Source organism: Rhincodon typus, chromosome 3, assembly GCF_021869965.1.
Source record: "Rhincodon typus isolate 14 chromosome 3, sRhiTyp1.1, whole genome shotgun sequence".
NCBI classification, from domain to species: Eukaryota; Metazoa; Chordata; class Chondrichthyes; order Orectolobiformes; family Rhincodontidae; genus Rhincodon; species Rhincodon typus.
The window spans coordinates 124,174,050-124,200,682 of NC_063334.1; the positions used below are offsets into that span (position 1 = coordinate 124,174,050).

The 26,633-nt window shown below is 43.5% G+C and overlaps 1 protein-coding gene across 5 annotated transcripts in view; it reads left to right on the forward strand.

Moving 5' to 3' along the window:
- Positions 1-26,633, forward strand: part of LOC109938682 (pikachurin) — a 111,668-nt gene that overhangs the window by 70,055 nt on the left and 14,980 nt on the right. For 2 of the 5 annotated variants that reach the window (XM_048595385.1, XM_048595386.1), the window contains 9 exons: positions 899-1,088; positions 3,671-3,796; positions 4,575-4,818; positions 8,562-8,673; positions 9,304-9,420; positions 11,670-11,850; positions 16,436-16,514; positions 19,846-19,989; positions 25,161-25,244. In XM_048595385.1, the coding sequence (XP_048451342.1) occupies positions 899-1,088; positions 3,671-3,796; positions 4,575-4,818; positions 8,562-8,673; positions 9,304-9,420; positions 11,670-11,850; positions 16,436-16,514; positions 19,846-19,989; positions 25,161-25,244 (1,277 nt within the window). Of the gene's footprint in view, positions 1-898; positions 1,089-3,670; positions 3,797-4,574; positions 4,819-8,561; positions 8,674-9,303; positions 9,421-11,669; positions 11,851-14,810; positions 14,827-15,778; positions 16,119-16,435; positions 16,515-19,426; positions 19,532-19,845; positions 19,990-25,160; positions 25,245-26,633 lie in introns of those variants that run through there. The other 3 variants (XM_048595389.1, XM_048595387.1, XM_048595388.1) reach the window with 3 other exon arrangements.

Sequence of the window (26,633 nt, forward strand, 5' to 3'; positions counted from 1 at the left end):
ATCTCAGATTCTCCAGCATCTGCAGTTCCTACTATCTCTGAACCAAGATAACCTCTATCGCTCTAGAAAGAGGGGGAGGTAGTTAGAGGGGTGGAAGGGTTGGATTATGGGAGAGGGGACGGTAAGAGGGGATGAGGAGAGAAGGGATGGGAATGGAAGGAAGAGAAAGGGGGAAGGGAGAAGGCAAAGTAAGGTTGGAGAGATGGAACACAGGATAGGGTTCGGAGAAAGAGTGTCAATTATGGATGAGGATGGGCAGAGAGAGAGAGGAGGAGGACTGATTGAGGAGTGGGACAAGGATGAGGTTAGTGAGGATGCAGGGAGACAGGGGTGATAGGTAAGGAATGAAGAGTGTGTAGGAGAATGGAAAGGGAGACAGGAGGGAGAGGTAGAGGGGACAGGATGGAGATTAACGTGGGATATGAAATTAGGAGAGCCAGAGATCAGGAGGGGAAAATGGAAGAGGTAGAGGCAAGAGAAGGGGGATGGGGTGAAAGAGAGAAGTAGTGAAGTAGAGAGGGGAATCAGAGAGAGTGGGAAAGGGAGGGTATAAGCGAGAGGTGCAGAAAGTGAGTGGGGGAGGAGAGGAAGAGAGGCAGCACAGGATTGAAAGAGGAAGAAGAGAAGAGGTGAGGGAAGGAGAGCAGAGGAGAGAATGGAGGATAGACAGATGGGAGAGGGGAGGGTTTGGAATCATTGTGGTGTGATAGGGTTAACCAAGGTAGCAAATGGAGAACAGAAAGAGTCTGTGGGAGGGATTGACAGAAGGAAGAAGGGAGAATGGAGGAGATTGTTTGTTTGTTTGTTACCCAGTGTGATAAGGAGGTCAAAGTTTTGCCTGTTTTGTGGGACCCAGTGGGATGCAGAACCTTACTCTGAGCTTTGCTCTTCCTCACAGGGTCACTACACAAAGATCACATTCCGGTCACCATTGTACCTTGGCGGTGCGCCAAGTGCCTATTGGCTGGCCAAGGCAGCAGGGACTAATCGGGGATTCCGAGGCTGTGTCCAGTCACTGGTCATTAACGGCAGACGGATCAACATGCGAGGCTGGCCTGTGGGTCGAGCAGTCAGTGGGGCTGATGTTGGTACGTGTGGGCGAGGCTGGGAGAGGGGCTGAGTTTCTCAATATGAGTTGAACTGTGTAAACAAATTTCCTAGAATCACCATCAGCTGCACTGATAAGGGAAAGATTGTTCACAATATCACAGAAGTTTTATGGCACCAAGGGGAGCCATTCAGCTCATCATATCTGCAACGGTAAAGCCCTGGGAAGGTCCCAGGTCTTACATCAACCCAAACATAACAGGAGGATCAGACTATTCAGCCCTTCATGGCTCTTCCAGCCCTGAATGGACATACTCCAATGTTAAAGATTGACAACTTATTCTAGACACACTTTCTCAATTCTCTCTCATCAGCAAAAATAATTTCTCACTTTCTACACAATTGAATCTCGCCATTCCCGCATTGTCACTGAGTCAAAATGCTGGAATTCCCTCTCTAAGGGCACTGTAGATCGACCTACAACACATGGACTGCAGCAGTTCAAGAAGGCAGTTCACCACCACCTCCTCAAGAGCAACTAGGGCCGGGTGATAAATGCTGGACCAACCAACACATCAGTTTTATTTCCTTGAATATTGATAATCCTCTCCCATCCTCCCAATTGAATGTTCATTCTTTTCTTGTGCGTGAGGGTTCGGAATCCAACTGGGCCCTGGGTGCCCTCAGAATTTACATCACAGCATGAGAATGAAGATCCTCAAGCCTCTTCAGAAATTTGCTGGGATCGTGGCTGATGTGGTCATAGTCTCAACTCCACTTTCCTCTCTGCCCCCATCATCCTCCATTCCCCTCAAAAGAAAACACAACTTTGAATGTATTCAACGAGGCAAATTAGATTTTCAGATTAATGAACATCAAAGAGAATTAATTCCTCCTCATCTGTGTTCTAAATGGGACATCTGTTCTTCTGAAACTGTGGGACCATAGTTCCTAGACTTCCTCATGAAAGGAAACATTATCTCAGCATCCTCCCATAAGACCATCAGATATAGGAGTAGAAGTAGGGCATTCAGCCCATTGAGTTTGCTCTGTCATTCCATGGTTGATATAATAATCTTCAATTCCATTTTCCTGTCTTTACCCCATAACCCTCGATTCACTTACTGATTAAAAATTTGTCTCAGTCTTAGATATACTTGATGACCTAGCCTCTACAGCCCTATGTGGTCAAGATTCACTACTCTCTCAGAGAAGAAATTCCTCCGCATCTCTGTCTTAAGTCTGTGACCCTTATTCTGAGATGATATCCTCTAGTCCTAGACTCTCTCACGAAGGGAAACAACATTTCTACATCTAGTTTCTACAAATCTTATACATTTCAGCAAAGTCACCTTCCATTCTTCTAAACTCCAGTGTGTACAGGCCTAAAGTACTCAGCACTTCTCATTAACCAACACTCTTCACGGGAATAAGTTTACTGGACCTTCTGTGAACGGCTTCCACTACACCTTGTTAAATTGGCAAAAGATACAGCACATGGAGCATTGTCTCACCAATGACCTGTTCAACTACAACAAGACTTCCTGATATTTCTACTCAATTCTCCTCTTCCATAAAGTCCAGCATTCTCTCTGATTTCCTCATTAATTGTTGCACCTGAATGCCAACTTTGCATTATTTGTACAAGGACACCAACATTTCACCATACCACAGAATTCTGCAGTCTCTGCACTTAGTAATCTGTTTTTCTATTACTTATGCAGAGGCAGAAATTTCCCACATTATACTAAGTCTGCTGTATCTTTTGCCAATTTAACAATATTAATTAAATAACATGAGGGGGATGATTGTGAAAGTTTAGTCGAGGGATAATGCTCACACTACAGATGATTGCACACAGACACATCTCAAAATATCTCTTCAGCAGTCTTAACGGATGCTATGAGGGAGCGAGGAGGTGTAAGTGATTGTAGAATCACCCCATGGGAAATAGGTCCTTGTCCAATCCAGTATTGTCTCATATGATGACCAGGTCTGAAGCCCCAGATCCGGAGCACAGATAATCCAGGCTGACACTTCTCATGCAGGGCTGTGGGAGTTCCACCCTGCCAGAGGAACCAGTTTTTGGGTGAGATGTTAAATTGAGCCCCTAGCAACCCTCTCAGATGGAGATGTCAGATGAAGATGGACAAGGAGTAGAGGAGTTCTCTATAAAACGCCAGCAAGTTGGCTGGGCAGGAAAGGTTAAGAATCAGCCCAATGTGTTCAGACTTTGTTTTCTAATTGAATGGAGGGACAATGAATCTGTATCAAGTGACTTTGTGTTGGGGGACAAGGCATTGGGATCAATCATGTGACTAAATCTCTAGGAATGAGTCCAGTGCGGTTGGTAATGTTACTCTCAGGCCTTACTTTAGTTATTGTTCCCTACGATCCTCCATGATCATTTCTGGACTTTCCAGAGATCTTACTGGTCCATGTCAGTTACAACGCCAATCCTGGTACAGTCTGGGGTCTCCATCATCATGTTTACTTTACTTGCAGATTTAATTCCCCTGAAATTACTGCCTATCCACCACCACCCCTACAATATCTCCTTCATCCTCCTGCCTTCACCAAAATCTCCTCCCACCTCCTGAAATCAGCTTTTGCCTTTTCCTAGGGGAGTGCAGCGCTGGATTGTGCAACAGAGTTTCCTGCATCAACGGTGGGAGCTGTGTTTCCCACAGGGCTGACTCTTACCTGTGTCTGTGTCCCAAGGGTTTCCGAGGCAAGCATTGCGAGGAAGGTATGTGATCCCCACCCAATGTCTTTCTCCACAGTTCATGCTGGTTGGCATTGATGGTGAGTTGATGTGTGTGTGAGTGAATCTGGCTGTACAAGTGTGTGTGTGTTGCTGTGAGATTGTGTGTGTCAGTGTGAAAATATGAGTGAATATGTGTTAGTGCCTGTCTCTTTGTGAGTGAGTGTGTTGGTAAATCTATGTCAGCAAGTGTGTCATTAAGCGTGTGTCAGATGTTGATGGGTTTTTGTGTGTATGTCAGTGAGTGAGTGTCAGTCAGTGACTGTGTCTCTGTGTGTGTGTGTGTGTGTGTGTGTGTTTGTGTGTGTGTGTGTGTGTGTGAGAGCGATCAGATGAAACATGTGTGTGTGATCAGATGAAGCATAATGTGGGCCTCAAACCAGTCCTGATGAGTACAAGGCATAAGCTTCGCCTTCACGTCTCCTTTTTACAATATTCAAGCATTGTAAAAACCCATCTGGTTTACTCATATCCTTTAGGGAAGAAACTGACATACTTATCTGGTCTGGCCTGCACGTAACTCCAGACCCACAGCAATGTGGCTGACTCTTAACTGCTCCGTAAATTGTTCTAGCAAGCACTCAATGCAAGGGCAATTAGGGGCAACAAATGCTGGCCCAGCCAGCAACACCCACATCCCATGGATAAATTAAAAAAAAGATCATTCTAAAATTCTGAATATATATCTGTTTTTGACACAAGAACTTAACAAATTATAACACAAATCCCTGCTCTTTTTGTTTCCAATGACTCTTTGGCCTAGCTTTCACTCTGGTGGTCCCACAGTTCAATGCTTCACAAATGTCCTACGCTGGTCTGCCTTGGCCAATGGAGCCTCAGTATTACCTCTCCTTCATGGAGTTCCAGATCACCTTCCGTCCTGAGGCTGCCAATGGGGTCATCCTCTACAGCCACGACACCTCCAGTAAAGACTTCATCTCCCTCAATCTAGTGGCCAGATATGTGGAGTTCCGCTTCGACTGTGGCTCAGGGACTGCATCCATCAGGTCAGAGTTCAACTACAAAATATGCTGTCATCTCCACCCAATCCTCACCCACTTCATCACGCAAATCATAGTGGGGGTGGGGGGAAGCTCGGTTAGCTCAGTTGGCTGGATGGCTGGTTTACGATAGAGGGTGATACTAAAAGCGCAGGTTCAATTACTGCACCAGCTGAGGTTACCATGAAGGACTCATCTTCTCAACCTTTCTCCTTGCCTGAGGCATGGTAACCCGCTGGTTAAACTGCCACCAGTCATCTCTCTTGCTAATGAGAGAGCAGCCCTATAGCTTAGTAAGAATATGGCAACTTTACCTTCTTTAAAGCAAAGGAGGTTCAATAGATGGCTCATGTTAGTGGGAATTATGGCGCTGTGATTGGAACTCCTTGCCTAAAGGCATAACAAGTCTCCCTACAGCACATGGACCATAGCAGCTCAAGAAGGCAGGTCATCAGCACCCTCTCAAGGCGCAACTGAAAGTGGGCAATTTAATTATTTTTATCCACCCATGGGCAACCATCTCTTCCATGATGCCGGTTATATTCTCAGGTTGTTATGAATGATTTCCTAACACTGTTTTGAGGAAGAGCAGGAGGGTTCTCCTCAGTGTTCTGGTCAATATTTAGCACTTGGTTAACACCACAGTAAAAGGGTTGTAGGGCCATTATCATATTGCTTTTTGTGGGATCTTGTTGTCTACAAACTGGCAGCCACATTTCCTGCATGACAACAATGACCTGATTTCAGTACTTTTTTTGCTGTAAGTACTTTGGGACATTCTGAGATGCTACTCCAATGCAAGTTCTGTCATTCCTATCTTACTAAAACTGCCTCAAGAAAATCTCCTTGACAGGAAAGGTTTACACAGATACATAGGAAATAGGAACAGAAGAAGACCATTCAGCCCCTTCAACCTGGTCTATCATTCAAATTCTTCATGGTTGATCTGTGTGTATTTGGAATTCTACATTGTTTTAAAATTAGGGGTCACCAAGTTGAGTGTTGAATATTTAGAGCATGATGTGACATTAAACTCTTCTTCTGTCGCCTGTGCCTCTGTGCCCATTTCTTTGGACAAGAGTCCTCTCTCTGGCCCATAGATGTCTTCATCCACCTTAAACACTGCCCCGCCCACAGATCCCTCCCACTGGACTGGTACCTGCACTCGACTTGTTCATCAAGAACTGTCGATATGACATTAGTCATCTTAATTTCTCTGCTGTCCTCACCAATTCTAACCTATCCTCCTCTGAACAAATCTGAACTCTGTGTGATCAGATCCAAACCTGACTTTGCAATCAAGCCTGCTGACAAGAGTAGTGCTGTTGTTGTCTGGTTGACTGACCTCTACTTTTGTAGAAGCTGAGTGCCAGCTCTCACATATCTTCTCCTATCTCCCTCTGGACCATTGAACACCAGGCCATTGTGTCCACAATGGTCACTAATCTCATTTCATCTCGTGATCTCCCCACACATGGCCTCCAAGCTCATAGACCCCAACCCCACATAGCTTACTCCTACCTCTTTTCGAAAATCCACAGACAGGACTGTCCTGGCAAACCCACTGTTTCTGCCTGCCCCTGTCCCACTAAACTGATCCCCTCCTACCTTGACACAATTTTTTCTACCCTTGTCCAGCCCACAATTCCACTGATACTCTATGTCAGTTTCAAATTTCCAGTTTGCAGGCTCCAGCCACCTCCTCTATACAATGGACATGCAAGTTCCTTCACATGTCCATCCCCCACTCAGGGCTCTCTGCTTCTTCCTGGACAAAAGACCTGAACCCTCCCCATTCATTACCACACTCTTCCACTCGGCTGAGCTCATTCTTACTTTGAACAACTTCTCCTTAAACTCCCCTCACTTCCTCCAGGTAAAAGTTGCGGCCCTGGGTACCCACATGGGTCCCAGCTATGCCTGTCTCTTTATGAAGTACATCAAACATTCCTTGTTTTAGTTTTGTTCTGGCCCCTCCCCACTACTCTTTCTCTGGTAAATCCATGATATCATCAGTGCTGCTTCCCTCCCTGGTCCAGAATTGGAAAAATTTATCAATTTCATTTCCAATTTCCACTCCGCTCTCAACTTAACCTGGTCCATCTCTGATTCCTCCCTCCCCTTCCTCGATGTCTCTGTTTCCATTTCCGGGGATAGGCTGACTACCAATATCCACTACAAACCCACCCACAGTTACCTTAATTACACATCTTCACACTCTGCTTTCTACAAAGACTCTTTTCTGTCAGTTTCTCAGTCTCCATCGCATCTGTTCCAATTATGCCACCTTCAATAAGGGAGCCTCTGAAATGTCCACCTTATTCCTCAACTCTGGTTGACAAGGCCCTTAGCCATGTCCAACCCATCTCCCACACGTTGACCCTCACTCCCTCTCTTCTCTCCCGTATAGTGATAGGGTCCCCCATGTCTTCACCTACAATCCCACCAGCATCCACATCAAAAGAAAAATAGCCACCACTTCTGCCACCTTCAGCAAGATGCCACTGCCAGACACACATTCCCTTCCCCTCCCTTGTCAGACTTGCACAGGGACTATTCCTTCTGGGACACATTGGTCCACTCCTCCTCCATTCCCAACACGACCCCACGCTCCCAAGCACCTTCCCCTTCAATTGCAGGTGTAATACCTGCCTGTTTACCTCCTTCCTTCCCTTTATCCAAAAGGCCAAACATACCTTCCAGGTGAAGCAGATATTTACATGTCCTTCACTCAGTCTGGACTACTGTATTCACAGTTCACAATGTGGTCTTCTCTACAGTGGGGAGACGAAATGCAGACTGTGTGACCACTTTGCAGAACATCTATGTTCTGTCCACCAAAATGACCCTGAGCTTCCTGTTGTCTGCCACTTCAACTCACTACCCTGCTCCCCGGTCAACATCTCTGTCTCAGGCTTGCTGCAGTGCTCCAATGAAGCTCAGCACGAGCTGGAACAACAGCAATTCACTTCCTATTTGGGAACTTTGGAACCTTCAGGACACAATACGAGTTCAATAATTTTCGGGTCTCAGCATCTTCGCCCATGTCCTTGCCCGAGTCCCCATATGCCAGGCTTTGTCATCACATGGGCTGCTGCCAGAAACAGCCAATTGTCAGCTACTAACAGTCTCCACTGGCAGCTATTCATTCTCTCAGGCTGACCTTTCCCCATTCCTTTGTCTGTCCAACAGTTTTTCTTTCTCCCTCTCTCTCTCTCTGGGTTCCCTCTCCACCGAGTGTTTACTTCTCCCCCTCCCTCAACCCCCATTTTCAGCATTTGTACCAACCTTTGCCCAGCAACAATCAGTTCTGAGGAAGGGTCACTGGACCCAAAACATTAACACTGCTTTCTCTCCACAGATGCTGCCAGACCTGCTGAGTTTTCCCAGTAACTTCTGTTTTTGCACCATATTCCTTTATCCAGCTTCTCCCTTGACTCTACCTCCTGCCAGTACCCTTATCCATCTTTTCTCTGCACAACTCAATCCTACCTTCATCCCATATCCCCTGATCTCACCTTGTCCTCATTACCTTCCACCTCAGCACATTCCTCATGGCCACCTTTGTTTAACATCACTTCCTCTCCATTTAATTTAACCTCAGTTAGCCACCTCTGGCCTCAATACCAGTTGTGTTTCCCAGCCTATTACATGACGGACACTTCCAAAATATCTAATGCAATGGAACTTCAGCCTTTTCCCTGTGCACCTCCTGTGTATCTGATTAGTCTATCTAATTCATTCTGTAGGAGTAAGGAACCCATTTCCCTGAACCAATGGCATGATGTGAAGGTGTCTCGTACTGCCAAGAGTGGAATTCTGCAGGTAGATGACCAACACACTGTGGAGGGGATGGCGGAGGTGAGTTCCAGACATCGTTGTTTAAATAAAGTTGTAGGTTGGTGGATGGCTTAAGATTCTGAAATAACCTTCACTCCATCCCAATGGGGTATCACATTGGTAAGCAGTCAAGATTTGACAATGGATAGTGTGTGGGATATGTTTGATAAATCACATCAGAGGCTGCAGCAGTGACTCTCCATGGAAGAGCAGATATATATTGCAGAGGAGTTGTAGTGTATTGGCAATGCTACTGAGCTAATTATCCAGGAACAGGACTTCAAGTCTCACCATAGCAACCAGAGGAATTTAAATAAAATTACCTATCATATTGCCTTCTGTCTAATCCACTGCCCTACTCCTGGTCTTCATGACTCCATATTGACCCTTACTCAGCCTCTGAAATGGCCTAGCAAGCCAGTCAACTGTATTCAAGAAGAAAGCTCACCACCATCTTCATCCGGGCAATTATTTCTTTATTCATTTAAGGGATCAAGCCGTCCCCGGCTAGGCAGCATTTATTGCCTATCGCTAAGAGTCCAGAGCGCATTTAAGAGTCAGCCACATTGCTCTGGGTCTGAGTCACATGTAGGCCAGAGCACTCTAAGAACTCCATATTGATGCTTATTCTGATGTCTCTCCTCCCAACAGGGGGCTTTCACGCAGATTAAGTGTAACACTGACTTATTCTTTGGAGGAATTCCTGACTATGACAATGTAAGGAAGAACTCTGAAGTGTTGCAGCCATTCACAGGAAGCATTCAGAATGTAAGTATTTTATGTCATGTGTGTGTTGTATGTGTGTGGGTTTGTGTGTGCCTAAGTGTGGTCTGTGTATCTATTGTCAACGTAAATGTATATTTGTATGTTCATGCACAGAAACAGATAAAATGGGAGCAGCAGTAGGCCATTCAGCCCTTTGATCCTGCTCCACCATTCAATAGGGTCATGGTTGATCATCTGACTCCTTACTCTGTTCCCACTTTCTCTCCATACCCTTTCGCTCTAAGAGCTATATTTACATGTTTCTTGAAAGTCTTCAACTTTTCCTCATCTCAATCCTAAATGGCCTTAAACTGTGATCCCTGGTTCTGGAATGTGTAAGTGTTGTGAATATTGACATGTTTTTGTGTACATATGTGTACATGTTGTCAGTGTGTCTTTGTGTATGTACACTGACTACATCCAGTTCAATCTCATCCTCATTCCTCAGGATTCCAGCATTCCTTGTGATTTGTCCAGCTGCAGTACTGTGTGAGCAGTAATTTTATTTTGTTAGATATTGTGAAGACTGTGTTTGGTCCCTGCCCTGAACTCCATTTCCCAGTGACTGCCCTGACCTCCATTCCCTAGTGACTGACTCCAAGTCTCCTGCTCCGGCAATTCTCTGCATTTGAAGCAAACTATTTGCACCCTTTCAGTTGTATTTGATTCCATTCTCACACCAGATCTTCCCCCATTGTTAAAGGATGCTTGCCTAATGTCGGTAGTGGGGAAAATTCTCGAATCCATTATCAAGGACTTTATAACGGAGCATTTAGAAAGCAGTGGCAGGATCAGACAGAGTCAACATGGATTTATGAAGGGGAAATCATGCTTCACAAATCTGTTGGAATTCTATAAAGATATAACTAGAAGAGTTGACAAGGGAAAGCCAGTCAATGTGGTATATTTGGACTTCCAGAAAGTATTTGACAAAGTCCCGCATAAGAGATTATTGTGCAAGATTAAAGCACATGGGATTGGGGGAAGTGTATTGAAATGGATAAAAAACTGGTTGGTAGAGAGGAAACAAAGAGAAGGAATTAATTGGCAGGCAGTAACTAGTGGGGTGCCACTGGGATTGGTGCTGAGACCCCAGCTATTCACAACATATACAAAGATTTGGATGAGGGAACAAAATGTAACATCTCCAAGTTTGCAGATGATACCAAGTCAGGTGCGAGGGTAAAATGTGATGAGGATGTAGAGATCCTTCAGCATGATCTGGACAGGCTGGGTGAGTGGGCAAATCAATGGCAGGTGCAGTATAATTTGGATAAATGTGAGGTTATTCACTTTGGAAGCAAGAACAAGAAGGCAGATTACTATCTGAATATCTGTAATTTGGGAGAGAGGCGTGTGCAGCAGGACCTGGGTGTCCTTGTGCACCAGTTGCTGAAGGTAAGCATGCAGGTGCAGCAGGCGGTAAAGAAGGCAAATGGTGTGTTGGCCTTCATTGCGAGAGGTTTTGAGTACAGGAGCAGGGATGTGTTGTTGCAGTTATACAGGGCCTAGGTGAGGCCACACCTAGAATATTGTGTGCAGTTTTGGTCTCCTTTTCTGAGGAAGGATGCTCTTGCTCTTGATAAAGTGCAGCAAAGATTTACCAGGCTGATTCTGGGGATGGCAGGACTGACATATGAGGAGAGATTGACTAGGTTAGGATTGTTTTTGCTAGAATTCAGACTAATGAGGGGGGATCTCATAGAGATTTATAAAATTCTAACAGGACGGAACAAGGTAGATGCAGGGAGGATGTTCCTAATGGTGGGTCTGTCCACAACCAGGGATCACAGTCTGAGGTTTCAGGGTGGACAATTTAGGACGGAATGAGGAGACGTTTCTTCACCCAAAGAGTGGTGACCCTGTGGAATTCATTACCACAGGCAAGAGCTGATGCTAAACATTGCATGTATTCAAGAGGCAGCCAGATGTAGCACTTGAGAGAAATAGGATCAGAGGTTATGGGGAGAAGGCAGGATTAGGCTTTTGAATTGAACGATCAGCCATGATAGCAATGAATGGCAGAACAGACTCAAAGGGCCAAATGGCCTCCTCCTGCTCCTATCTTCTATGTTTCTATGCTTCCAACCAGGTAAATTCATCTGATTCCATCTCTGCCTCAACTCACCTTCTGTTGAAATCATCAGCAGACCTCACTCCTCTACATCCCAATGGCCTGCGGACAGTGTCACCCCATTTTTTCAGTGTTCAATTCCAAACATTCCCCTGCTGAAACCTCTGTCCCTTTCCAGATAATCCTGAATGATCGGACCATCCATCTCCAGCATGATTTCAGTACCAGCGTGAACTTGGAGAATGCAAACCACCCATGTGTTAAAAACCCCTGTATCAACGGAGGCAGCTGCAGTCCTCATCACGGTGCCTTTGAATGTGATTGTCCCCTGGGCTTTGACGGGCTGCGGTGTCAGAAAGGTAAGAAAATGTCAGACCAAGTATTACCAGGATGCAGACAGGAACAGGAGGAGGCTGTTCAGCCTGATCTAGTCTGTTCTACCGTATAACCAATGTATGGCCAATCTCTACTTGAACTCTACCAAACTACTTCAACAGGAGACTCTAATCTGTTAATGCTTGGTTAAACAATCCAAACAAGAAATGTTAAATCAGGAAACCTAGCGTCATTACAGCATATAAAGAGCCATTCTGCCCATCATGTTTATACTGGCTCTCTGCAAGCAGTCTTTCCCCTCTAGGCAATAAGTCCTAGGCCAGCCATCCAGACACACATTACGTGGATGATTCATTTTATTAAAGACTGTTTCCACCTGTCATCCTGCACATTGGAGCTGGGACCCTAGCTGTTCACAATATACATTAACAATTTGGTTGAGGGAATTGAATGCAATATCTCCACATTTTCAGATGACACTAAGCTGAATAGTAGTGTGTGCTCTGAGGAGGATGCTAAGAGGCTGCAGTGTGACTTGAACAGACTGGCTGAGTGGGCAAATGCTTGATAAATGCAAATATAATGTGGATAAATGTGAAGTTATCCACTATGGTGGCGGAAACAGGAAGGCAGATTATTATCTGAATGATAGCAGTTTAGGAAAAGGTAAGGTGCAAAAAGACATGGGTGTCATGGTGGAACAGTCACTGAAGGTTGACATGCAAATGCAATAGGCAGTGAGGAAAGCTAATGGCATTCTGGCTTTCATATCAAAATGATTTGAGTATCGGAGTCAGAATGTCTTGTTTCAGTTATACAGGGCATTGGTAAGGCCATACCTTAAGTATTGTGTGCAGTTTTTGTCTCCTAGTCTGAGGAAGGACATTCTTACTATTGAGGGAGTCCAGTGAGGGTTCACCAGACTGATTCCCGTGATGGCAGGACTGACATATGAGAAAGACTGGATTGACTGGACTTGTACTTGCTGGAATTTAGAAGAATGAGGGGGGATCTGATAGAAACATATAAAATCCTGATGGGACTGGACAGGATAGATGTGAGAAGGATGTCCCCAGTGTTGGGAAACTCCAGAAATTGAGGTCACAGTCTTAGAATAAGGGGTAAGCCATTCAGGACTGAGATGAGGAAAACTTTATTCACTCAGAACATTGTGAACCTGTGGGATTCTTTACTGCAGAAAGCTGTTGGGGCCAGTTCGTTAAATATAATCAAGAAGGAGCTGACATGGCCCTTGTGGCTAAAGGGATCAAGAAGTATGGAGAGAAAGCAGGAGTGGGATACTGAAATTGTTTGTCAGTCATGATCATATTGAATGGCGGTGCAGGCTCAAAAGACAAAATGGCCTACTCCTGCATCTATTTTCTATGTTTCTATTCATTTCCTTCAGGTGTCCAATTAAATTTCATTTTAAAATCATTTATCTTCTCCACTTCCTCCACCCTCATGGGTAGCTGGCTCCAGATCATAACAGCTCATTGTGTAAAAAATTTCCTCTTTGCACCCAGCCCCCTCCACACCCCCTATTTCTCACCCAACACTCTAAAGCTGTCTCTCCTAGCCCTCATATCACCAGACAATGGGAAGAGTTTTTCTTTGTAACACACAGAGAATACTGGAGAAACTTAACAGGATGTAAGAAGGGTGTAAATTAAGGTGTGAAAGAGAGAGAGTGAATCTTAGCTTCTAAAAGCAAAGTAAAGAAGATACAAACACAACAGTGCTGTTGGGGCAGAAGTGGGGAGAAAGATGGCAGACATAAAGTGGTCAGTTTCTGAAGTTATGGAATTCAGTGTTGAGACTTCGAGGCTGTGAAGTGTCTAAGTGGAAAATGAGGTGTTCTTACTCAAGCTATCTTCACAGATGCTGCCAGAGCTGCTGGGCTTTTTTGGTGATTTCTGTTTTTGTTTCTGATTTACAGCATCCATAGTTCTTTCACTTTTTATTTCCTCAAGCTTGTGGTGTGCTTCATTAGAACATAGCAGCAAGCCCAGGACAGAAATGTTCACATGAGAGCAAAGTAATTTATTGAAAAGGCAATTAAGGTTTTCTTTGTGAGAGGTTTGGATAAGGCAGACCAACTTGTGTACCTCAATTAAATCTCCCCTCAGTCTCCTTTGGTTGCAGGAACAACAAGCCCAGATTCTTGAATTTAATAGAGGTAAAATCCTTCATCCCTAATGCCATTCTGGTTAGTTGCCTTGCCTCCTCTCAAGGACTCTTACATCCTTCCTAAAGAAGAGAGGTGCAATTCTCTATTTGTGGTCTAGCTAAAACTTTATAAGTTATAAATCAAAGCTTATAAACATAGACTTAAAGAAACAAAATAGAAGACACTAATGATATTGTGAACAGTTAAAGAGGACATGTTCATGTGTTAATGTACAGATGCTGTTGAAACAGCTTACTCAGCATAGCCGTCGATCCTGCCTCCATCTAGAAGCACAAATAATTGTCAGTCAGCCTCACTAATTACCTCCACTTCACTTTCTTTCCTCTGATAAACATTTCTTTGTTCAATACCCCTTTTATGGAAAAGTTCCCCAAAGAAGCAATTTGATAGAGGTGTTTTTGGACAGAGTTGGTAGGGTGATACCATTCCTATTGGTGGAAGGATTGATAAGAGAGGACACAGATTGGAGGTTAATGACTAAAGATGCAACAGAAAGCTGAGGATCTTTTTTTTTCACACAACAACTGCTTTACGGTCTGGAACGTATTGCCTGTGAGTGTGGGTGAGGGGATTTAATCAAAGCCTCAAGTTGGATTATTGACTAAAATGGAAGAATGTGCTTGGCAACAGGGAAAGGCAAGGGATTATACTGGGTGCCTCAGAGAGCCAGCATGAATGGAATGGACCAAATGGCCTCCTACTTAAAGATTAACTTGTGTAACATGAACTCTTGATCGCTAACAGTCTGTCTTGTCTTCTTTCTTTTACATCATACGGGCTGCAGAATGTGGAAATTACTGTCTGAACAGTAAGTACTCCAGGATCTATCCTGGTGTCTTAGACGAACATTAGAGTAGAGCTTGCTGATGGGAAACCACTCAGGCAATTTATCACAGCTGAGGACGTCAGAACTGTATTCAGGGACCCTATTTATAAAGTCAAGGATCCCACAAGCTTTCTTAAACATCATATCCACAGGCCCTGACATTTTCATTGATTTGTGAATATTCAACCTCAAGTCTACTGCTGGATTTACAAGGCATCTTGTTACTAATGCACCAAATAGAAGTCAGAAATCACACGACACCAGGTTATAGTCCAACAGGTTTATTTGAAAACACAAGCTTTCGGAGCCCCAATCCTTCTTCAAGTGTTAGTGAGAGAAGTAGTAGCAGACACAGAATTTATAAGTAAAAGATCAAAGGTTCACATCATTGATGAGGATGTACTAAACAAACCTAAGATGTTGTTAAATTCTTACTCAGTTAGAAGGTTCTAATTGATTAATATGTATACGTAAGTCCCCAAATTCCTTTCAAGTTATTTGCCATTTCTACTTTACTACTCACCTCTCTCTATCCCTGCACAATTTCCATCTTCCCCTAAATCCTATACAACCCTTCATCCCTCACTTCCTCCCACACCCACACTTCCCCACTGCTCCTGCATTTATCCCATACTACAGACTCTTTCTTCTTCCCAAATTGCGCTCTCCTACAGCACTCTTGCACCCCTCCTTCACACTTTACTCTCATCCCCATTCTTATCTCCGCTCACACTCCCCCCTCCATTCCCAGTATTTGACCCCCTCACTCAGCACCCCTCCCTCACACTTTACTCTCATCCCCAATCTTATCTCCACTCACACTCCCCTTTCATTCCCAGTATTTGTCCCCCTCACTCATCAGGCAATCCTATCCGCTCGCCCCACCATACTCCTCCTCCATCACCCATTAATCTTCCCCTCTGTCCTTCCTCAGACTCACCTTCTCACTCATAGATGCAATATAGTGTGGTGAAAGATGGTGTTTGTGCACTTTGACAGGAATAATAGAGGAGCTGAACATATGATTGAATGGAAAAAAACCGGATTGACGACCTAAATATATTTACATTCACACCAATGAAGTAGAATCGATCCACACTTGCTGCAGTAATGGAATTGTAGTTACCCATAATCCATAGCGAGTGTGAAAGTACTCTATTACTGGCAATGAACTGCACATGGGCCAAAGCAAAGTAGAGCGCCCTCTAAGCAGACAACCATGAGGAGTGTACAGGATTTAGGGGAAGATGGAAATTGTGCGGGGATAGAGAAAGGTGAGTGGGTTAAAGGGCAAATAAGGGAGAGGACAAAGCTTTACTGGTGTTCAGTTTGAGTTAATGCTGTGAGTCTAGACATGGTGCGAGAGTGTGTCTCTGATGTGGCCCAGGGAAGAAATACAAGAGATATGGAGTGACAGATCTCAGTTTAAAAGAGTAGAAAGTAAACATGGCAAGTGCTAGGGAAATTCCACGGGTCTGTGTGAGAGTTTGATTTTCTGTGGCTGAGGCTTCTGTGTAAACCAAGGCTGTCCTCTATTAGGACTGTGTGGGAATTGCAGAGATTCTCTCTGAATTTCTTCCTGTGATTTCAGCTATTACAGATGCCATTGAAATCCCGCAGTTCATTGGCCGCAGTTACCTCACCTATGACCATCCAAACTTTCTCAAGCGGTAAGTGTCCCCCTGCTCACTGTAACCATCTGTGACCCTTTGGTTTGCCTGTCAGTCATGGTTCAGTGTTAACACCTCCAAGTCAGAGGGTCATGGATTACAACCCCACTTTAGAGGGAGTTCAGAAGGCTTATATCAAGAATAATAAATACCCATGTGTGAATTTCAGCATTTAATTTAATTGACAGGTTAAAATCATAAAACCTTACTGCATGGGAGGAGAACATTCAGCCCATAGTTCCTCTTTAAAAGGACTATCCATTTAATCCCACTCCCCGCCTCTTTCCCTGAAGCCTTGTAAATATTCATTTTTCCAGCAATTCTGCAATTCCCTTTTGGACATTTCTTTTGAATGTGCTTCCAGTGCACTGTCAGGCAGCCCATTCCAGAACATCATCTTCTGTCCCTGCCCTCCCACCAAAAGAAACATTTTCTTCTGATCTGTTGCATAATAGCTTCTCAGGATTTTAAGCACCTCTATCAAATCCCTCTTAAGCTTCTCTGGTCTGAAGAGAACAATCTCAGCTTCCCAATCTCTCTGTGAAACTGAAGTCTTTCATTTTTGGTACGATTTCATTAACTTTTCTCTGCGCCCTTTCAAAGGCCTTGATGCCCTTTCTAGTGGCCGAAAATTGACCACTATGTCCCAGTCAATCAGTGATTTAGAAAGGTTTAGCACAATGATGTTCTCTGTATCCCTGTTTGTAAAATGAAATTCTCTGGTTGCTATTTTAACAGCTTTTTCAACTTGTCCTGCCATCTACAAAGATTGTTGCACATTTACCCCTCCCCCAACCCCCATCTCCATTGCCGCACCTCTTTTAGAATTACGAATTCAGTTTGTGTTGCCTTTCCTTACTGGAATTTAATCACTGGATACTTCTGTTAATTTTCATTTACCATTGCACAGCAGATTTCCTCCTTTTGTCTATGTTGAAATCTCTGACCTCCTATCTTATTGTTTATTAGATATCAAAATTTTGTGTCATCTGCATTCTTTGAAACGATGACCAGTATACCCAAGTCCTGGTCATTAATATATGTAAATATAAAAGTGCAGTGGTTCACATCCTGAATCCTGGGGAATGCTGCTGTATCAGAGGATCACAGAATTATTACAGCGCAGCAGGAAGCCAATCAGCCCATTACATCTGCAGTAAATCTTTGAATGTGCAATCACTTTGTGTCATTCCCCCACCTTTTGTACATAACTTTGCACATTCTTCCTTGTCAGATAATACTATAATTCCCTTTTGACAGACTTAATTGAATCAGTCTTCATTACACTCTCAGGCTGCACATTTCAAATCTTAACTGCTTGCTTCATGGAAAAGCTTTTCCTCATGCTGCTTTTGCATCGTTCACCAGTTACCTTAAATCTGTACCCTCACATGATTTATCATTTCTCTCTTACCTATTCTGCCCACGTCCGGCATGATTTTGAACACCTCGATCAAATCTTCATTCAACCTTCTTGTCTCCAAGGAAAGCAGCCCCAACTTCTCCAATATATCTTAAAAACTGAAATTCCTACTGCGGAACCATCATTCATTTTTTCTTCTCTCTCTCTCTCTCTTATACTTTCACATCCTGGACACAGTACTCCACCTGAGGCTGAACTAATGTCTTAAATAAGTTCAACAGAACTCTCTACTCTTACCCCTAACTCAGGGATATTATATGTTTTATTAACTGCTTTTTCAATCTGTCTAAACACTTCTAGTGATTTTTGTACATTTACAGTTAGATCCCTCCACTCCAGCACTTCCTTTAGAATAGTACTCTTCATTTTATTTTCTCTGCCCATGTTCTTTGTCCAAACTTTTCAATGTCTTTCTCAAGTTCCTCATTGTCCTCCACAGCTTACCGATGCTGCAAAGTTTTGTATTATTCACTAGTTTCGTATCATCTACAATAGTTCCCTGCACAGCAAGGTAAAGTTTGTTAATCTGTATCAGAAAAATAAAGAGTACCAATAGCAATCCATAGGGAGCTCCACTGCAAATATTCCTGCAAACCAAAAAAAATTCATTAACTATTACTCTCTGTTTCCTGCTACTCAGCCAATTTTGACCCTTTTAATTCCAAAAGTTCTAACCTTGCTCATGTAGATTTATCCATGTGTCTATTAATTTTGTCTTCATTATTGTCCTAAAGGGTTCCCTACCACCAAGGTTAAACTGACCGGTCTGTAATTGCTTGTTTTATCCTTCCTAAATTTTTATTTGAACAACTGTATTTTTTTTGCAATCTTCCAGTCCCCTGGGACAACTCAAATCTAAGAAAATCCAGAAAATGAAGACCAGGATCTCTGTACACTCTCTTCCCTTAATAAGACTGGGTATAGGTCATCTGGTGCCTCATCAACTTTAAATACAGACAGCGTACATGGGAAGGTGATGGCCCAGTGGCATTATTGCTGAGCTATTAACCCAGAGACCCAGGCCATGTTCTGGGGGCCCAGGTTTGAATCATGCCATGGCAGTTGGTGGAATTTGAATTCAGTGAAAAAAATCTGGAATTATGAGTCTACTGATGACCATGAATGCATTGTCAATTGTTGGAAATACCCATCTGGTTCACTAATGTCCTTTAGGGAAGTAAACTGCTGTCCTTACCTGGTCTGCCCTCCATGTGACTCCAGATCCACAACAGTGTAGTTGACTCTTAACTACCCTCTGGGCAATTAGGGATGGGCAATAAATGTCAGCCTAGCCAGCGATGCCCTCATCCCATTAATGAATAAAAAAAATCTAAAAACTCTTTATTAATTTCACCATGGCTTGGGTAGAATTTTCTTCCTTCATAAAGATGCTGTTCTTCCTGTCAATCTCAAAAACAACTCAGTAAGATTCAGCTCTCTGTCTTTTCATCTTCTCCTAATGCAGCCTCTTCCCTCCTGCCCCCTGCCAACCAACATCACAATTTAATTGAGGCATTCAAGAAGGCGTCAGATGATTATTTGGAGAGGAAAAATGTACAAGGGCAATGGGGAAAAAGCAGGAGATTGGCACAAGGTAATGATGCTCATGTGATGAGACTGTGCAACCACTATGGGCTGATTAAACTCTTTCTGCATCGTAACAATTCAGTGATTTATGTCTTTATTCTTACGGACTGATCAGTCATCCAGGGGCCAAAAGCAGGGGAGATAAATGTTTCAGGAGTTCATGAAATTGTTGGATTTCTCCGATTGTTCTATCCATTTCACTTGGAGTGAATCTGATTTCTATTTGTTGAAGTTGATTGGTGATGGTTCCATTTTGCGTTAATGACTCCAGGTCAATTTTGAACTTAGATGTGTTGTTTATTTTTTCAATACTCTGAGCAGAGTCTCAGGAACCAGGTCCAATATCTTCATGAGGTTCAAGACGACAGCTGATGATGGCTTGCTGCTTTGGAGAGGAGACAGCACCATGAGGATTAACAGTGACTTCATCTCACTTGGCCTCCAGGATGGTGCCTTGGTGTTCAGGTGAGTTCCTTGGTTTTGGTGTAGATATTCAGCATTACTTATGACTCCTCAGAAAGTGAGGCAGTCCATGTCCAAATACAACAAGATTTCGACAATATCCAGCCTTAGGTTGACAAGTTACATGTAACATTCATATCACACAAATGCCAGGCAATGACCATTTCCAACAAGAGACTAACTATTGCCCATTGACATTCAATGGCATTATCATCACTTAATCCCCCACAACCAACATCCTGGGGTTACCATTGACCAGTAACTGACCTGGATTAGCTATTTAAATATTGTGGTGGCAAGAGCAGGTCAGAGCCCAGGAATCCTGCAGTAAATAACTCACATCTTGACTCCCCAAATCCTGTCCACCATCCATTAGTCAGGAGTGTGATAGAATACTCCACATTTAATTAGATGAATGCAGCTCCAACAACACTCAAGAAGCTTCTGGCATCATCCAGGACATAGCAAACTACTTGATTGGCACCACATCCACAAATATCCACTCCCATCACCACTGACACTTAGTAGAAGCAGTATGTACTACCTTCAGGATGCTGCAGGAATTCATCAAACGTTCCAAATGCACAACCACTTCCATCTAAAAGGACAAGGACAGCAGATACATGGGAATACCACCACCTGTAAATTCCCCTCCAAGCCACTCACCATGATGACTGTACTGCAGCACCTTCCCCTGCAACCACAGAAGGTGTTCCCTGGCCAACATCTCTGTCTCAGCCTCACTGTAATGCTCCAGTGAAGCTCAGTGCAAACTGAAAGAACAGCACCTCATTTTACGCTTGGGAACTCTACAGTCTTCCTGACTCAATATCGTTTCAAAGGCTTGAGGCGCCATCTTCCATGCCTTTACCACTACCCCTTGTTATCACATGGTCTGCTATTACATGCAATCCATTGTTAGCCACTAATAGTTGCCAGTTGTAGCTATTCATTCTCCTAGGCTAATCATTATCCACTCCTTTGTCTGTCCAACTGTTCTCTCTCCTTAGGCTCTTAGATCCACCTATCATTTGCTCCATAGCCCCTCCCCCCACACTGACTTCTGCATAAAAACTAACTTTTTCCTAGCTAGGAGCAAATTTCTGCAGATGCTGGAATCTGTACTGAAAACAAAAAAAGCTGGAGATCACAGAAGGTCACACAACATCCATGGAGAGACAGCAAGCTCACGTTTTGAGTCTAGATGACTCTTCAGAGCTGAAGTGAAGTGTGGAGGGGGCAGCATTTATACTATAGTTGGGGGGTGGGATAGTGTGTAGAGTGATGGCAGAGAAAAGATGTTGGTAGGATTGCAGACATGCTAGCCGAGCTGGTGGGTTTGATTGCAAACGTGTCGTCACCCTACTAGTAACATTGTCAGTGCGCCTCTGGTGAAGTGTTGGTGTTCTGTCCCGCTTGTTATTTATATGCCTTGGTTTGCTGGAGTGGTTGGTATTACTTCCGGCTCTGTTTCTCAGTGGTTGGTACACAGGGCAATACCAATAAATGGCGATAGACCCGACACCATAGTTAGGGAACTGGATTACAATAGGAGACTACCAAAAAATGAAGCCAGAGGGATATAACACATTCCGATTCTACGGACTCCCCAAGGTACACAAACTGGGGTCCCTCTCAGACCCATTCTCACTACCAGGCACACCAACATACAGACTTGCCAAAGAACTACAACAGAAATTGAAATACTTAGTGGACAACACTACCCACTCCATCCACTCATCCCAAGAATTCTTCAACATCAAGGATACCAGGATAGAAGAGGACGAGATAATGGTATCCTTCAACGTAACAGCACTATTTACATCTGTAAACATCGACCGAGCCAAAGAAACAATTACCACACTGCTGGATGAATTAAGTAGGCAGGCAACCCAGGATACCAACAACATCAATATGAACATCACCATGAAACTATTAGATCTGTGCCTCACAGCCTACTTAACCTTCAAAGTCAATATATACAAACAAATTAATGGAACACCAATGGGATCCCCAGTATCAGAACTGATTGCAGAAGCAGTAATGCAAAGGTTAGAATGGACAGTACTCCCCACTATACAACTCAAACTTTGGGTCTGATATGTAGATGACACCTTCATGATTATTAAACACACAAAACTAGAAGAAACCCATCAATGCATAAACAACATCCTTACCAGGATAAAATTCACGGAAGAAGAAGTGAACAACAACCAAATACCCTTCCTGGATGTAATGGTAGAACGCAAAAGCAACGGGGAACTCCAGACTGGCATATGTAGAAAGACCTCACATACGGAGCAGATAGTCAAATACACTAGCAACCACCCCAATGCCCACAAACGGAGCTGCATCAGGACACTATTTAAATGAGCCACGACACATTGTAGCAACCCGGAACTGTGCAAAGCAGAACAGGAGCACATATGGAGTATTCAAAAGGAATGGATACCTGAAAAGCGCAATCTGCAGTTCCCTCCAAGACAGACCACAACAGGAAAGCACAACATGACCAGACTCACTGATCACCTTACCATACATCAAGGACATTTCAGAGATGACCTCAAGACTACTTAGACCCACAAACTGAAAACCAAAAACCACCCTACGACAGCTGCTGACGAATGTCAAGGATCCCATACCCCAAACCAGTGTAATATACAAAATACCATGCCAGGACTGTAAGAAACACTACATAGGGGTTGTTGACTTGCTCGCTGAGCTGGCTTGTTTTTGTTTAGACGTTTCATCACCATGATAGGTGACATCATCAGCGGAGCCTCTGATGAAGCGATGTTATTCTACTCAGCTTGGAATTTATACTGTCCAGTCCATAATGGTGAGTACTGTCATTTACCGTTTTGATCTGTACAAGTTTGTAGATTGGATCCAATTCTCTCTGTTTGTTAAAAACCGGAAGAACTGCGGATGCCGTAAATCAGGAACGAAAACAAAATTGCTGGAGAAGCTCAGCAGGTCTGGCAGCATCTATGAAGGAGAAAACAGAGTTAACGTTTCGGGTCCGGTGACCCTTCCTCAGAACCCGAAACGTTAACTCTGTTTTTTCCTTCACAGATGCTGCCAGACCCGCTGAGCTTCTCCAGCAATTTTGTTTTTGTTCTATATGTTTGTTGATTGAAGTATGGGTGGAGAGCCATGCCTCTAGGAATTCCCATGCATGTCTATGTTTGGCTTGGGCTACTATGGTTACCTTGTCCCAGTTAAATTGATGGCCTTCATTGTCTGAATGTACTGATATTAAGGAGAGTTTGTCATGCTGTTTTGCTGCTAGCTGATGTTCATGTATTCTGATGGCTAGTTTCCTTCCTGTCTGTCCAATGTAATGTTTGAGGCAGTCGTTGCCTGGTATTTTGTAAACCATGTTCCTTCTACATGTTGTGGGAATGAGGTCTTTAGTCCTTGTGAGTGTTTGTCGTAGAGTGGCTGTGGGCTTGTGGGCCACCGTGATTCCTAATGGTCTTAAGAGTCTTCTTGTCAGTTCCAATTTGTTCTTGATGTAGGGCAGTGTGGCCAGTGTGTTAGGTCATACTGTGTCCTCCTATTGTTGTCTGTTTTGAAGGCATCTGTGGATGAAGTTGTGAGGATATCCATTTAAAGCGAGGATCTGGTATAAGTGTTCTTCCTCTTTCCTGCGTAGTTCTGGAGTGTTGCAGTGTGTCCTGGCCCATTTATATAGTGTTCTAAAGCAGCTTTGTTTGTGGATGTTGGGGTGGTTACTGTGGAAGTTGAGGATTTGATCCGTATTGGTTGCTTTTCTGTATACTGAGGTTTGGAACTCCCCGTTTGTTAATCGCTCTTCTTTAACATCCAGAAACGGAAGTTGATTCTGTATTTATCCACAACCCGAGCTACAGATCTTTGCCAAAGCTTTAAACACTACATAGGCCAAACCAGAAGAAAACTGACAATACGGATACATGAACACCAACTAACCACCAAGAGACATGACCAATTCTGACTTGTCTCACTACACATGGACAGCGAGGGACGCAAATTCGACTGGGACAACACATCGATAATCGCACAAGTCAAACAGAGACAAGCCAGGGAATTCCTGGACGCTTGGTATTCCAACCAGAATTCCATCAACAAACATATTGAATTAGACCTTGTGTACAAACCACTGAGAAACAGAACAGGAAGTAATACCAACCACCCCAGCAAACTGAGGCATATAAATAACACGCGGGACAGAACACTGACGCTTCACCAGAGGCGCGCTGACGATGTTACCTAGCACGGTGAAGAAACGTTTGCAATCAAATCCAATGGCGCAGTGAGGATGTCATCCACAACCTGATCTACAAATCTTCTTGAAAACTTTAAAAATGTTGATAGTACAGATTAAGTGATCAGAATGTGAGAATGGCAGAACTATCGTGTATCTAACTGCCAAATTTGAAAGAACAGACTGTCCCTCTGGGGTGGGGGGGCTGGGAGAGAGGATGTTTGGCAGAGAATGTAACAAGTAAAGCTAAAAGAAAGGGAAGAAATTCCTAGCTACCATAAGTTCTGAGGAAGGGTCACTGGACCAGAAATGTTAACTCTGACTTCTTTCCATATATGCTGCCAGACCTGCTGAGCTTTTCCAGCAATTTCCCTTTTTGTCTCTCTTTTTACAACCCTTCTTCACCCCCACTCCTGTACTGATTATATTTTAGAGGCCATGTTTATACAATTTATTGCTTTATCTTCCCTAATAATGCAGTGGGCCACTTTTATTGCCTACCAACATTTGCTCAAGGAATTCAACTAAGCCTTTAAGAGTAATTTGTTGTTTCATTTCTAATTTACAATTACCTAAAAAGTCCAGAATACTGTAGGAGCAGACTGTCCTTCTCCTTTTTACTAAATAACAAACTTAGGACTGTGGCTTAACTGGGCCTTTCAAAAATGCTCCTTATTAAAATGCTTGTGTTTAGAACTGCCAGTTTACAGAATGTTGAGTAAATTCCCTAATGTTACTTGTTACCGAGAATCTTATGTTATCCATTATCTCTATATGGAGACCACAAGTCTGGCTGTGATGTGCATCTGGAAATTCCTTTTCAGTCATGTTACATCAACTTTAGCTAAGGGCCTCAGCAACTACCATATTCTGTCATGTTTCTGTATTTATTAGGATATTTATAATGCCCTCTCTCTTGTTCCAGCTATAACCTAGGCAGCGGAACAGTTGCCGTCGTGGTGAATGGATCATTTCATGATGATAGATGGCACCGTGTGAAGGCAGTTCGGTGAGTCACACAAGTAAAAGCAAAATACTATAGATGCTGGAAATCTGCACAAAACAAAGGAGAAACTCAGTAGGTCTGGCCCCATCTGTGGAGAGAGAAAAACTGAGTTAATCTTTCGAGTCCAGTATGATTCTTCTATGGAACTCATACAGGCAAGTAGGGATTATTCCATGACTATCCTGACATGTGGCTTGTGGACAGGATTTAATCATTCTGCTAAAGTGTCACACAGACTCGAAACATTAACTGTTTCTGTCTCCACAGATGTGGCCAGGGTAGTCAGCTCACTGAGTATAGGAAGTATATGAGTATACAAGTTCTGAGGAAGGGTCACCGGACCCGAAACATTAACTCTGATTTCTCTTCACAGATGCTGCCAGACCTGTTGAGCTTTTTTAGTGGCTTCTGTTTTTGTCACTGAGTGTAGGATTTGGGAGGTCTTGCTGCAGCTAGACAGGACATTTGTGAGGCCGGTTTAGAACAGTGCATTCAATTCTGGTCTCCCTGCTATAACAAAGATGTTGTTAAACTTGAAAAGGTCCAGAAGACATTTTCAAGGATGTTACCAGGATTGGTGGGTTTGAGCTATAGGGAGAGGCTGAAGAGACTGCAGCCTTTTTCCCTGGTGCATTGGATACTGAAGGCCGAACTTACAGAGGTTCATAAAATCAGAAGGAGAATGGATAGAGTGAATACTAACATTATTTCTTCCAGGGTAGGGGAGTCCAAAACTAGAGGTCATAGGTTTAAGGTGAGACCAGAAAGATTTGAAAAGGACCTGAGGAGTAATTTTTACACAAAGGGTTGTGTGTGTATGGAACAAGCTGCTAGAGGAGGTGATGAAGTCTGGTACACTTAGAATCTTTAAAAGGCACCTGGACAGGTACATGAATAGGAAGGATTTAGAAGGATAGGGTCCAAATGCTGGCAAATGAGTCTAGTTCAGTTTAGGGTATCTGGTCAGCACAGAGTTAGACGGGTCTGTTTCCATGCTGTATAACTCTGACTCTATGACTATGACTGCTGAGTTTCTGCAGCAAATTCAGTTTTATTTCCTTAAGGATAAAGTATGTCCCTTATCCTGTGTACATACAGCTTTTGTCATAGACAGTTTATGAAACTGAATCCATTTATGCATCGGTGTGTACAGATCCATATTTATGAGGCAAGAGTGACAGCCTTTGACGTTAATGCAGCATTTTGTTTGAATGTGGCATCAAGGTGCCTAAGCAAAACTGGAATCAATGGGTATGAAGGGGCAAACTCTCCACTGGTTGGAGTCATACCTGGCCCATAGGAATAGTAGGAACTGCAGATGCTGGAGAATCCGAGACAACAAGGTGCAGGGCTGGATGAACACAGCAGGCCAAGCAGCATCATAGGAGCAGA